Source organism: Drosophila biarmipes, chromosome 2L (assembly GCF_025231255.1).
Source record: "Drosophila biarmipes strain raj3 chromosome 2L, RU_DBia_V1.1, whole genome shotgun sequence".
NCBI lineage: Eukaryota > Metazoa > Arthropoda > Insecta > Diptera > Drosophilidae > Drosophila > Drosophila biarmipes.
Genome location: NC_066612.1, coordinates 13,324,215 through 13,338,628, shown reverse-complemented (window position 1 = coordinate 13,338,628; position 14,414 = coordinate 13,324,215). Strand labels below are relative to the sequence as shown.

At 39.3% G+C, this 14,414-nt stretch overlaps 2 protein-coding genes across 2 annotated transcripts; both read left to right on the top strand.

Annotated features, from left to right (window-relative positions):
- Nucleotides 1-3,472: 3,472 nt before the first annotated feature.
- Nucleotides 3,473-4,580, top strand: LOC127010644 (uncharacterized). The gene is made up of 2 exons (XM_050884984.1): nt 3,473-3,993; nt 4,115-4,580. Exon 2 carries the CDS (start codon nt 4,116-4,118, stop codon nt 4,578-4,580), a length of 465 nt encoding a protein of 154 aa, XP_050740941.1. The 5' UTR covers nt 3,473-3,993; nt 4,115.
- Nucleotides 4,581-10,454: 5,874 nt separating this feature from the next.
- LOC108033563 (phospholipase A1) lies at nt 10,455-14,118 on the top strand. The gene is made up of 6 exons (XM_017107908.3): nt 10,455-10,980; nt 11,141-11,282; nt 13,021-13,169; nt 13,227-13,661; nt 13,755-13,959; nt 14,019-14,118. The coding sequence occupies exons 1-6, from the start codon at nt 10,935-10,937 to the stop codon at nt 14,080-14,082; spliced, it is 1,041 nt and encodes a 346-aa protein (XP_016963397.1). The 5' UTR covers nt 10,455-10,934; the 3' UTR covers nt 14,083-14,118.
- Nucleotides 14,119-14,414: the final 296 nt, after the last annotated feature.

The following is a 14,414-nucleotide window of genomic DNA, read 5'->3' as shown; positions in this document are numbered from 1 at the left end:
TTTTCGAGAGCATTTCCCAAAGTGCATTGCAGGAGGAGATTAAGTTGCAGGAGGCTAAAAGAACTTTATTAAAATAGCACAAACAGAACAGGAGCCATTGCTCACAGCTCATCATGAAGCGTGGAGGGCCCCAGGTCCTCGATGGTGAACGGAGGTGGGCCGGATTCCTTCATCTTTAGTTTCTGGCGCCATGCCTGACTGCGAAACTCCTTGAGGAGACGTTCGAGCCTCCCTATAGCCCTAATATGTAGATATCAGAGAACAGGGGAGACGGATACACGAACTGCAGCGAATCGATGGCTATAAAAGGCAGATCTGCTTTTGCACATATGGTGAACCGAATTCTCGAGCTGAACAGAATCGCAAAGTAAAATTTAACTTTCAACTCTTCATGGGTAAAATATCATCTGAGAGGTGAAAGAGCCACAACAAGGCAGTCGCTTCTCAATGAGCTCTAAAACCTAGTGCTAAAAGAGTTATAGGATTCACGTTTTATATCATGTATTTATTACTTAGACATGCTCTTAGTGTTATACACTTAAGATTACTTTGTTAAAAAACTCCAAATGTAACTATTTCAGGCATTTAAATCTACCAAATACAGACAGGGCAAAACGCCCACAGCTTTGCAGTCATTAAAGGGTTAAGTGTCGCCATATCGAGCAGGGAAAATGTCTAACGAAAATAAACAAGAGCTGGCTCACTCTTCGGTAATCGTTTGGACCGGGTGCAAAAGGGCTAAGCAAATATTTGCAGCGGCAACTTCGCAAATGAGCTTCAGCCCAAAAGACAGAGGACGACGACGATGAGGAGTTGTCGTTGCGTTGTCGCCAGGATTTCAAAAGGACCTCAACTCTGGCGGAAACGGAAACAACAACTTTCCCGCTCTCCAGGAACAGGATGGATGGCTGGCTGGATGGGTTGGTGGTTTGGCTGTTGTGTCCTGGTGGAAGGACGCCTGTCGTGGCTGCCATTTAATGACATTTTTGCGCCCATTTGAGCTTCCGGGCCTGCAGTCTGCCTGTCGATTTCTGCAATAATTTACTTAAGAAAAGTCTAAATATGTTTTCCAGGACCTGGCATCTCCGTCTTCTGGCCCGGCAATTGTTTATTGCGTTTATCTGTCCGTCTGGAGGCGATAAAACGTTGTGAAAACCCTGCGACAATATCCAATAAATCGTTGTTCTGCCAGGGGGATTGCGGCCTGACCTTCGCAACTCAGCTCGGTTTTTGCTATTCCGTGTTTGTTTGTATTTGCCCCGCTCTGTCTGCTCCCCGGCTTTTTTCAAAGGGTTTAATTGTCCTTTTTGTTCGCTTTGTTGACATAGGTGGCCCGGAGATGAGGCTGTGCGGCACAAAGGTCTTCCCCATATGCTCTGCCGTATTATGAATGGCTTTGTATTTTTGGGGGTAGGCCAACAAAAGTGTTAATTAACTTGTATAAATCAGTGGCCAATAGACTTGTGGAAAGGTCCGAAGGTCGTAAATTCAAGTTGAGTTAGATTGAAATGGGATCGAGAGTGTTCGTCCAAGGCCTAATTGAGGTAAAAAGGTAGAATACCTTAAGCCAGCCAAATGTAAGCTAGACCATCAATGTAAATAATTTAAATTGTTATCTTCCCTTATATAATTCTTTCTTTCTTAAGAATCCATTTGGCATCCTTTTATCAATACCCTCGGATAATGTACACTTTCAATACCAGCAGTCACTCTTAATCCCCGCATCCTCCGGCCACCTTTGCTCCTTTAGCCAATTGCAGTCACTTCCATAAACCATTCCCGGATAGCCAATAAATCCGCAAACTGTAAATCTCAATAATGCGAGGCGGGGCCATTAAAAGTCAATGGAAGCTGAGCGGAAAAAGAGCTTGTCAAAGCATCTGCATAATTCAGCCGAGACATTTCACGCCGTCTCCACGGCATCTGCACCACCCAACCACCCAACTACCCATCCACCCACTGCACCACCTACACCACCCAGTCACCACTGAGCTGAGGCTGAGCTCATAATTCTCGCGTCTCCTGACATCAGATTGAATTTGCGCAATGAACGCGACTTTCTGCTCATGATAAATGCATTTTGGCGCCAAAACGATTTGTTGCGCGTACTTTGGCGCAATGCGAATGCGAAAATTTATGCGACTTTGTAATGCAATTCATAAGCTGCGCGCTGCACTTTTCCAAAAGTTGCAATTTATTGTTGAGCCAAGTGGCCAGCACGAGCAAACAAATTGCCAATGCAATGCATTCGATATTGCTCCGCAAGAACTGCTTTATATGTTAATCCCGATGTTATTCGCAATAAAATGGAAATACTTCTGCGGAATCACAAGCAGAATAGTCTTAAAATTTAAAACAGTAGACCACGGTCGCTGGGAAAAATAGTTAGTTAGTAGTAGTAGTAGTTAGTTAGTTACCCACACGTTTAAAGAAAATAAAAATCATTATAATAATAGATTGATATTATTTTACCCCTTAAATGTAAATTATAGATAAAATAAAACAAAACAGCGGTCTTAAGGCGTATTAGTAAAATCAGCTGACTTTGGAAAATATTGATCATATTTGGTTATCATTTTTGAATAATTTTTGGGTATTGAAATAGGAACACCTTATGGATTACATTTGTTCAAGATATTAACAATATTTTGGCGCTAGAACATTTCATACGGACGGACAGGCAGACGGACAAGACTAGATCGACTCGGGTAGTTGTCTTGACTAAGAATATACCTATATACTTTATATTGATTACCTATTTTGGAAAGTAGCTTTGGAAATAGCTCCAAAAGCGCCTGAATTAATATACCCATCTAGCAAGCTTACCTAGGCAGATACCTATAAACTAGAGCTCCTGGGATGCAAATTGCCAGGATCTATCCTTTCAGACAGGCTCCTCCATGCTTTTAGCCCGACTCTCGCTCTGTGCCAAGTGTACTGTGACAAGTTTAATTATTGCCGCACTCCACCCAGTGCCGCCGTACTTGGGGTTTGTTTGCGCAGTCATTTAGTCAGTCTGCCAATGCTGACAGCATCGCCGTCGCTTAACGCCTCACTTGGCAGCTCCACCGGGAGTCTGCGGGGAGGTGGAGTTGGAGTATTAAAACAATTTTGTTAATTAAGTAGGAAAAATTGTTAGTTTATTTGCTCGTCAACTTTGCCAGTGCCAAACACCTCACACACCCCCCTTGCCATTCCCAATGGATATTTTTGCCGTAGCAGCTAAGTTTCAGAGTTTGCTCAAAAATTCTCAAGTGCACAATTAATTAGTAAAGTTGGGCAAGGCAAAAGCCGAGGCAAAAACAAAGCATATCGCAATAGTCCACTCCTCCTCCATTTCCAGGGAATTTATGGCCCATTTTGATTAGACTCGCTGAAGAGCATCGCAAGTTTGCCCAAGTTCTAAAACTATCTGTAAGTAGGCAAAGCTTTTCCGATTATTTTCCAGAAGTTTGTTGAGCGTAGGCAAGAAATTGAAAATTGATTGGGACTTGCATAAGTAATGAACCAATTCTGTGGAGCTCTATTCTTGATTTCGCCATTGGGAGGAAGCTTTTACAATGGCTGAAGAGTAAATTAAATTGAAAATGCCATGAGTTGAATAAAGATGATTGGGATTCCCCCCAGCCAGAAACGGCCTTCGTCTTTAGTTTATTTAATATTAAAAATATATATATTAAGCCAAAATAATTACGTCACGTTACTTATGAAGACAATCGGCAATGTATGACGGAATTAGTTCAATGTACTTATCAGGAACATATGCTGTCTATCTCGCGATTACTTCTCTGCTCATCTAAAGCCGCTTCGGAGAAAACCGAAAACGCGACCGAAATTTCATCGCAGTTTAGTCCCTCGAAATATATCAACGAAGCATAATCAAAAACTGCGGAACCGGCAAAAAATTAAATATTAAATTATTTGAGTCGAATAAGTGATAATAAGTTTGTCGCTGAAATTCAACCAGTTTCAAATCATATAAATAGCTTACAGGTAACTAAATCATTTAGTTTTGATAGGTTCAGTACGACTCATGCTTAAGTTTTTTTTACAAAAAAAGCTCTGAAAAACTTGTATTATTAATATGTCTAACTTAAAACTGGGGCTCTTTCAGGATGTCGCGTCTTCAAAGGAGGCTCACTTGCACCTTGGTTGTGGCTGTAATACTTTTGACGCTAATCATCGGGGACGCCATGGGAATGTCCAGTGGCAAAAGCCGAAGTAGCAGTAGCCCCCGGTCGGGTTCTAGTTCCAGCTCAGGTTCCAGCTACAAGTCTAGTTCAGGCGGTTGGTCCTCATCACGCTCTTCCTATAAGAGTTCTTCAATTGACTTTGGTAGTACAGCCTACAAATCGACTTACAAGCCATCCCGCAAATCCAGGCCCAGACCCTACTACAGCCCCTACCTCTACAGCGAAAGCAGTTTTGAAGTTCCCTCTAGCTTCGATAACGATGAAAGCGATTATGACTACGTAGAAGAAATACTTCGTCGTAACCATGCAGCCCCCGGAAAACTTTCTGCTACCTACGAAAACATTGCTCTTTGTGTTTTGTTGTGCTTGTGCTCACAATTATATTAATAATGTATATAAAAATGTTTTCTTTGCAAACATTGAGAAAGGTACTATTTTAAATTATTTAATAAAAACCAAACATTAGTAAATAGAAAGTACATTTGTTTTTATTCAATATGACGTCAACGTGTCTCTGATAAATTCCAATCGCAATAAATAGTTTTACCCTCGGATGTTATTTTAATAGTTAGTTTTAAGCCTAGTACTTAAATACGTCTTACAGGTCTAAAGGGCTAGAAAATAAGCGAAAAAGAAATCGAACCTATAACATATGTTCTGGTGGCTCGACTTGAAGATCTACAATCGTATTGGGAACATATTGACCCGTTTTTTGAAAAAAAAATATTTTTTATTTATATTTTAAATATAAAGGATAAAAGGAAATTCGAATAAAGGAAAGATTTGAAATAGATCTATTAAGGCAAGTATCATATTTTTTTCAATAATAAACAAAGTACCAGTATATTTCGCTTAAAAATGAGCGCAGCTTATTTTTATTTTTATAAATTCTTTAAACTGTGTAAAAAACTAAAAAAAGAATAAGAATACTACTTGAAAATTGGTAAAATTAGGCCTTCATTAAACATTACCCCATATATATAAAAGCAGACGTAGATACAAACGGGAAAGTCTATATTAACTCGTCCAGTTATTCTGAAATATGTTATTCAAAAATATGTAATCTTAAGTATTTTTTATTTGTTAAATTCAAGCTTTACGTCATTAAAATTCTTAGAAGGTGGGAAGCAAAATTCGCGGGAAACTTGAATTATCTCTTCTTTTTCATCAGTCTTTAAAGTAAACAAAATTTAAATTCTTATCAGTTCATATTTTGTTTGGAAAAACTTTGTCTGTTGAAGCTATGTGAAGTCATTGTACTCGCAGATCAAATGGAAACTGTGACGTTAATTTGTTCGTAAAATGATACATCTTTATTTTTTTTCTAATTTAACTTTATGTCATCAAGTTGGATGTAAAACTATTTTTCAACGCAAAATTGTGGCTCGGTCCTTTTCTTTTGTTTTCGTATCGCCACCCCGGACGTTACCTATTTTTTATTTTTTATTTGAATATTAAAAATATTTGGGAATCTCATTTTTTAAAATACTTCAGATAAACTAGAAAACAAAACTAAAACATTGGTAGATTTTGGCCAAAAGCTCGTTTAACTGGTAAAGTAATTGGATGAGCTTTCTGTTAACAACATTTAGCAGGCGACTCCACCCCGAACTGCTTGCTTAGTTATACATAATCTTTTTCAAAAAAATTTGCGAAATTTATTTTACGATTAATTTTATAATAAATAATTAACAAAAAATGTAGCTTGTTTATTTGAATACCAAGGTTCACAATATGTGAATGCAAGAAATATTTTTGGAAAAAGTTTGAAAGTTGAATAAAACAAATTTTTCATTAGTTTTAGAAAGTATCTTAGACACACATAGAATAGTATGATCAGCGACCCCATAAGCATAATTATTAATTTTCTCCAATATTTTTCGCCAACTGAATGTGAAGCTTCCCGCCGACGTTATGCCCCATAACTTATCAAGTTTTATGAGAAATTTATACTGCATAAAAAAGAGAAATACAAATGAGCAAAATAAGCCAAAATTGGTCATGGTCAATTAATAATGATGTGTGTTATTTGCAAAGGAAAAGAAAAAATTATTTAATTTGTAAATTGATTGATGGCAAGCCGCAATGATATGGAAGTCTGCATCAAATTCCTACCTTTAACTCGGGCAATTAATTGCAACACATTTCTTGGGTGCTGAAAATGAGACAATTAGGCAGATTCAGATCATAATTGGATTAATAACTGAAGGGTCTGTCTGAGGTCCCACGACAATAGCACACGGATAAGATCGGGGTGTGAATTATAACAAGGTAGCGGCAATCCGGGAAATTGTTATGCAATTGGGGTTATTTTCGCCAACCTCAACCAGATGAATGAACAATTCAAAACGTTACAACAAGTACAGCTGATTGGCTGAGACCTGCAACCATGAAAAACAAAAGGAAAAACAAGTTGAAATAGAGGCTTTGGGAAGAGCAGATACTCTTTTTTATTCAAAAGAACTGATGCCAATAAACTAATTTAGAGAACAATATGAAGAGTATGAGGCAACATTGCAAATAAATAAATTAATAAAAAAATTATTCCACTTTGTGAAGCCTAAATAAAAGCCTTTATATAAAGTAGCAACCTAAGCAGCTCTCTTTTATAACACCTTATATAGAGTTGTTACCGGCAACATGAACGTTGGAAAACTCTGCTCTGCGGTTCCCTTTTCATTTGCATTACATTTTCCTTTCCTTTGAATGGCTTTACTATATCAAAAACCCATGAAAAGCGTTTTTGCTGCCTCCAGTTGACTTTAGCCCCGTTTTGCGGTGTTGTAGGCCAACGAGCTCATTACTTTCAATTAGATGCATTAGCCGCAGACCCAACGTTGTTTACTTTCGTTTCGGAAAATCGGTGTCTGCCGGTGGAAAAAGCGTTTGATGTCATTTTGGGCCCGGTCTCGTGTTTTCCGCAACTGAGATCTGTCTCCCCTTCGGGCTCAGAATTAATTGCTACCGCTTTTGCTGTCAACTCTTTTATCTTAGGAGTAGGGAAACAAAGTTGAGGTTCACTGCCCTGGACACCTTTGACCTCAGCTGAAAAGTAAGAATAGGCCATGCTCTCCACAAATCTACAAGATCACAAAGTCTTAAGGCCTTTATCACGAATCAAAGTAATGGATAATCTATTAATGTCAGAAAAAAAACGAAAGCAGTGGCGTGATAGCGTTTAAGTTTGCTAAGATCAATGCCATAACTTTCAATATGTTCAATATGTTTTCCTATTTATTTTGCTGCCATCTATAGCTAAGCTTTTTTAATTATTTTAATTCTTTATTGCTCTGGACAATGCTGGAGCCTGCAGGTGTCCACATGTGGCAAGCAACAGGCGTTTGTACCGATGCAGACGATTGCGAAACCCAATCACATCAGTCAACAATATGATATTACACCCCTCGAAATGACGGTGATTAAATGTGTATCGAAAGGAAATTAATATTATAACTATTTATTTCAATGGCTTTATCAAAATTATATTTTTTAAAGACATTGAAAAAATAATCCAATATGTTGAAGTATTTTAAAGTTGCGCTAGGTAATGGCACTTATTATCAAATCCGGGTTTATTCATACTTAATTAAATTACCGCGATCAAGATTAAATTAACAACATTAAATAAGTCTGTATATATTCTCCTTTATATACTAAGGTAGCGAGGTAGCTTATAGTTTTATATTAATTTAAATAAAAAAAATAACTATTTTATTGTTATGAATGTTTTAAATTTTTTAAGAGGGGTGCCTGCCTTAGAAGCTTCAAAAATCGACATTTTTCAGCACTTTTTTCGGGAAGGAAAGAAATATTTGATTGAAACGAAACTTTCTGATTTTATTGTTATATGTTTTACCAGGCTTCCCAAATTTTTTCATTAAATATATGACATATTTCGCCTGCTACAAGCTTTTCGCTGAGGGTCCTTAAGTGCACATATGTCGTGCTGCGGGAAAGATGCAGGTCCCAATTTCCATCTAAAACAAAAAATTATATATTTTCAATAGTATAGCTCTTAGTTAAACCTAAAAAAATTTGAACAAATTCATAATTTTTTTTTAAATTAAAATCGTAAAAATAAAAACCAAGAAATCGCACGTCATAGTTTTCCGGCCGCTTGTAAAGATGCTCGACGCTTGCTTACTATTTCTCTTGTAACTTTCAAAATATTTTGAATTTGCCCCTGAAATTTTTCTTAGATAGTTTTGGTAGATATTTATTAACACAAAATCTAAAGCATTCTCCCCCCTTAAATCACCAATGTTTAAATAAATTTGTTTTTGGTGAAGCGTTTTTTCTTTTAAGTTTCTCATTGGACTATGAATACTAAAGACTACACTGTGTCAGCCTTCTACTTTTTTCCCAGTGCACCTGGCCATATGGAAAACGGCACGCAACCGAGATATGAAAACAGCCGCCTGGCTGCTCCCCACAAAGCAATGTCACCCAACCCGCAGATGGCGCCGGGTCGTTCGTGAGTGTCAATTTTCGGCGATTTTCATTCGTTTTCCATTTTCTTGTGCGGATGCAGCTTTTAAAAGCTCTTGGCTCCGCAGTTTAGCAGTAGGCGCTGCCAATGGCTCATTCAATTAGACGGCTTCCATTTAACCCGATGTGCTCGCTCTGCTACGTGATACCAATTTATATGCAGAGTTCATTTGGCCAAAATGTTGACCGGCATTATCGTGCTGCTCTTATCGCTGCTTTCCCTGGATTCGCTCACGAACGCGTGTAAGTTGGTTGATCCCGTGGACGATAAGGATTGTGACTTGTGTACTGAGTGGGCCTCTTCTTACAGCCAAAAACCATAGGGAGGCTCTGCAGTTCTTGTTGCGCAACGGAAACTTCGACTTGAATCCACTCAACTGCCACATTCTATTGTGGGAGACGTGCCCCAAGCGATATATAAACTACCAGCTGTTTACAAGGTAGGTACAGTGAAAAATGTGAAAGTGCGAAAGTAAAAAGTGCTAGTTGTCAAATTAGGAATATTAATTAGGAAAATTAAGTTCAGTTGCTCAAAGCCAGTCTTTTGAGCTTAAACCTCCTAGACTGCTCATTGGAATGGTTGGTATAAGAAAGTGCATATGTTTCCATTAAATGACTATTCCTGGGCCTTTAAACTCCATCTTGGGTTTATAATATAGGTAAAATGTAAATTTAAACAAGATAAAAACGGAGCTACAGATATAAACAAACAACTCAAATAAGATAAACTTTTAAAGTAATCTAAAACTTTTGGAAGCGCAACCTCAGTGCGTTTTTTAGTGGTTTTTCACATACATTATTAATATGGATTTTATTTAAAAATATTACAATAGTTAAAAATAGTTAGTTAAACGAAAAACTCAAATAAGATAAACTTTTAAAGTGATCCAAAACTTTGGAAGCCCCACCTCAGTGCGTTTTTTAGGGGTTTTTCACCTACACCATTAATATGGATTGTATTTAAAAAAAATATAAGCAAGATCACCACGCAAGCCTAGTCAAACATTCCAATCTTTCACTTTTCCGCGCTCAGATTGGCCTGATAAAAGGCGCAGCTGATTCCTGAGTTTGGGACCTTTCCTTTTTTGGCCTTGAACCAGGGCAATACGAAAGGCCAGCCAGTCACCAAAAAGATGCAGATATGATAATGGTTCACTATCGCTGGGCGAAAACGAATGACTTAGGAAACAAACTTGGCAACTGTCGTCGGGTAAAATTATAAGAATTTGCATTCAATGCGAATGTTATGTAAGTAATGAACAGATAAATTACAAACTGCAGACACCATGAAGAAGGCAACGGCATTGAGTTGGAAAACGAAACCGAGAGCGCCCATTTTCCACTGAAAACTCATAATCAAAATCAGTGCAGCGTTGCGTGTGCCATGAATTTTCATTTCATAGTCGTCGCCAGGCAGACACAACAGCAACAACAGCAGCAATTGCAGCAACAATGGCGGCAACACAGCAGCAACATCGCTAACAACGGCAACATTATACGTATATTAGCCAAAGTCGTTCACGTTTAAAGCGGGAGTTGGGCAAAGTCAAGGCAACAGGCGGTGGGCCGAGCGATTCTATGGCCAGTTTTTGCTGTTGCTCTTGCTAATGTTGCCGCTTTCGGTGTTGCTGCTGCCGTTGCAATCGCCGCTGCCTCGGCAGGCGGCGACTGCATTTTCCTTGGTCGCGCCTTTCGCGCTTCTGCGGCGCATTTGCAGCGCACAGCGCGAATCTGCAAGACGTGCTGCGGATAGCTCGCGAAAAAACTGAAATTGCTAATTTCCATGCAAAGGAGTACGATGAAATCGCTTGGCAAAGCCAAATGGATATCAATTAAAGCACCATGTGATCGCAGTGCAAGTTGTCAATTGAAACGGAAGTGCGGCGTGGCATCTGGTTTAAATATACGAAATATGTGAAAGGCAAACAAAGTCGAGTGGAAAATAACTGAATAATTAAAAACATGAACGTCGATATATAAAATCCACAGCTGTATAATTATTTCGGCGACAAGTAACTAAAAAATATAGGCATTTTGGCGAATTTATTCAAAACGCAAATTGAGTGCTGCGCGAATTCCAGTTTCAAGATTTCAAACCCATTTTCAAAATTTAAATAATAAAACAATCATAAGCCTTTCTCCGGCTGTGAAATTTTACGGGTATCACAGGATAATCGCCTACACTTGATGACTTAAATCTATATTTCTACGAAAATAAAAATAAAAGCTGCAAACTGTGAGGTTCAAACAAAAATGAAACATCTCGTAGTGCTTTGCATATTTTCACTCTTTGCCAAAGGTATGCACAAAAATATTTATACATCAATCTTTTTTGGAATTATGCTAAAAAAATGTTTTGATCAAGTTAAAAATTAATGATAATGGTAAAGTTAAACTTTGATAAATCAACTGCCGGATTAAGGTCACAGAGCTAAAGACCCCACAAAATACAATTGCAGATGCACAAAGCCTGCTGTTAAGCCAAATGGATTGGAAGAATCTGCGCAACAGTGGGGCCCTGGACCTAAATGTTTTGCGTTGCTTCCTGCGCGACAAAAACTTTTGCCCCAGTCCACATATCGATCACCGACTGTACGCTCCGTAAGTTTGATTGGACTCAGTAAGCTTCTCTTTGTAGAAATTGGGGTATAAAAGTCATTAATTGCCAAGTGAAACGCTGTTTTTTAAAAATACCTTATATTTCGAACCAAAAAGAGTAAATGAAAATGAAAAATTAGTTTGTTGCTGGCGGCTAAAGTTCAAAAAAGAAACTTTTAGTGTTGTACCTTATAAAAACAATTTTAATTATTTAAACTTTAGAGTTTTGGCCTGATATTACAAGACTCTCTTTTAAAATAACAGGTGTCTTTTCCTAATATAATATAGATTTTTTTCCGTGCAATCAGCTTGTTAATTTATGGCTTTGATTTGTGCTATCCGCTGGGCGGGGGAGAAAGTTCCTCAGGTGTTAGGCAACTGGAATTGCTCACTCGGTTAGTGTGTCAACTGCCGAAGCACTTGTCGCACTGGACTTGTGCAACCACAAGGATATTGGCTGGCCGAAACCGAAAAATAAGAGTGCACTTACTGGGCGGGCAACCCGTTTCTCCAAAGCAGCGACTGACCCACAAAGGATGAGATGCTTTTGCCGGAGAAGGCCAGCTTTTTCCACATTGACCGCCAGACTGGTCAGCGATGACATCAATTGGCCAATAAAATGCGTTACAAACGACTCCTTGGTAGTGGCCCAACTTGTCTGGGCAAGATCACCCCCACCTCCGAGGATGAGACAAAGTCACAACTGGCGAAGTCCGTTTTGGGAAAGCAGCCGGGTAATTGCTGTGGTAACATTAATCGACGGAGGGGATTACATGATGACCACCGCTCAAGAGACTGCTGATTGATGGTTGTATAACAGCAAAAAATTACCGGACTGACACCTCCGTTCTGGGGAGTCAAGCGGAGGCTTACAAATATTTATCTTGTCGAAGACTAATGGGAAGAATTCTAGGATCGATGGCTGATAACTGTTTCCATTCTCTGTGGGTAAAGAAAGCCATAGTTTTCATTCTTCATATCCGTTTGTTTTATTAATTTTGTTGAGTTGTTTTTTTTTTTTTTTTGGTGTTAACGTTACCTACACTCAAATTAGTTTGGAATTTAAAATGAGCTTTAAATGTTTTTATCTCTAAGATTCGGAATGTTTTGATCTGCGGCAACCAATAAAATGAATGATAAAAGTAATATTAAAAAATATTTTTAAAAAAATGATAAAAAAATTTGGGCACGATACTAATATCATTAAGACCCAAAGCCAAAGATAAGAGAAATCAAGTGAAGAGCACTTTATTGGTCATGTTCTGACTTCGGAATGCTTGCCGCACGAGAGGTTTCTCCGGTTTTATACCCAGAAGGCATGCGATCGTTCCATTTAAACAATGAGAACTGCCAACAACACAGAGATAACTGCCAACGATTATCGCCGTTTAATACGGGCCATATCAACAGTAAGATACATATATGAAGACGATTAAAACATTTCAACAGATTTATTCATTTCATGCGAAATTGGTTAATTGCAATAGTAAATTTATTGGGAAGAAGTGGCCAAAGCCAATGTAGTTGGCGTGTCCTTGCTTTTTAAGAATTTTGACGGAATTCGAATATTTTAGGGGTTTAGAACGGCAGGTTTCTCATCATAATAATATTTTTATTTCGGATAAAAATCTAAATATGAAAAAAAAATCTTATTGAACATGAAAAAAATATATAAATTGGTATTCTTTATAATTATTTACTACAAGTTTTTATGTTTATATTTTTATTATGTTCCTTCCAGCAATGGGCCGCGACGAGGAACAGCGTTGAATGTCAAGAACCCATTGAGCCTATATAAAGGCGGTTTCAGTAAGAACCGCGAAACAGTCTTCATTATTCACGGTTTCAATGGAACCGCCATCGACATTCACCTGCAATTTCTCAGGGATGGTGAGTAGGGGGATGATTGCCTTGGCTTGAAGTTGTACCTATGTGACCCCATCTCAGCGTACTTGTCGCGCGACTTCAACGTCATCACCGTGGACTGGCGACCGCTGACCCGCTATCCGTGCTACCTCCACTCGCTGATCAACACCAGGCTGACGGCGCAGTGCACCGCCCAGATCTACGCCTTCCTCACGCACTACGGAGCCGTTCGGGAGCGGATCACCTGCGTGGGCCACTCCCTGGGCGCCCACATCTGCGGCATGATCAGCAACCACCTGACGCGGAAGCAGTACCGCATCATCGGGCTGGATCCCGCCCGGCCTCTGATAGAGCGCAACAAGAGCAACACCTTCCGGTTGACGATCGACGACGCCAGTGTCATCCAGGTGATCCACACCAATGCAGGATTCCTGGGGCAGGAGGACAACACCGGGCACCTCAACTACTGCGTCAACGGCGGACGCATCCAGCCCTTCTGCAAGGGGAATCCCATCAGTAAGAGCTCATGCATAGTAATATCAATTGATACTATAAAGCAATATTATGTAGGGTATTTCCCTTGATCTAATTATGGCATTTATTTAACAGGAAGGTCCCGCTGCTCCCATTTTCTGAGCATCTGCTACCTGGCCACGGCCACTTTCAAGCACAAGAAGTTCATGGGGGTTCCTTGTCCCAACGGCTGCCTGAATCTCAGCGGATCCAAGAGGCTGCCCGTCAGTGGGAAAATAAACCCCTTCGAGTTCGCCTCGCTGCTGAGGGAGTACCACATGGGAAACGACGCCCCCGATGAGTGAGCCCTCCCAATAATCGACAAACCAACTTTTTCTAACCCTAAACCGTCCGTTTCAGCGCCCGAGGCTGCATTTGCATAGATGTGCCGTATGCCAAGCACTGCCCCTTCACGGACGCGTAGCAGCTGCTCTTCAGTAGGCCGTAATTCTCTTATAGAACTGTTAATAATAAACTTTAAAATAAATATTGCTTGTTTCTCTCGCCAGAAGGCTTACCACTGAGTAGCTACCCGAAGACTCATTCGGAGTTGCCGAATCCCACACAATCCTCCTATTGCCATCAATTCAAGATTGGGTGAACTAAAGATCCATACTCTTTATAAAAGCTAAAAAAAAAGATTAAATCTTAAAATCAAAACTTATTAAATTACCTTTTGTAAGTACACGGGTAGCATTGGGTCTTTGCAATTAAAGATCTTTGCATTTAGAGCGAGGGCTAGGAAAACACAAATTA

Coding starts and splice junctions, on each gene's coding strand:
- LOC108033563 (XM_017107908.3), top strand. CDS start 10,935: ATGAAACATCTCGTAGTGCTTTGCATATTTTCACTCTTTGCCAAAG. Junction 10,981..11,140: donor ATTTTCACTCTTTGCCAAAG/GTATGCACAAAA, acceptor ATACAATTGCAG/ATGCACAAAGCCTGCTGTTA. Junction 13,170..13,226: donor CCTGCAATTTCTCAGGGATG/GTGAGTAGGGGG, acceptor ACCCCATCTCAG/CGTACTTGTCGCGCGACTTC.
- LOC127010644 (XM_050884984.1), top strand. CDS start 4,116: ATGTCGCGTCTTCAAAGGAGGCTCACTTGCACCTTGGTTGTGGCTGTA.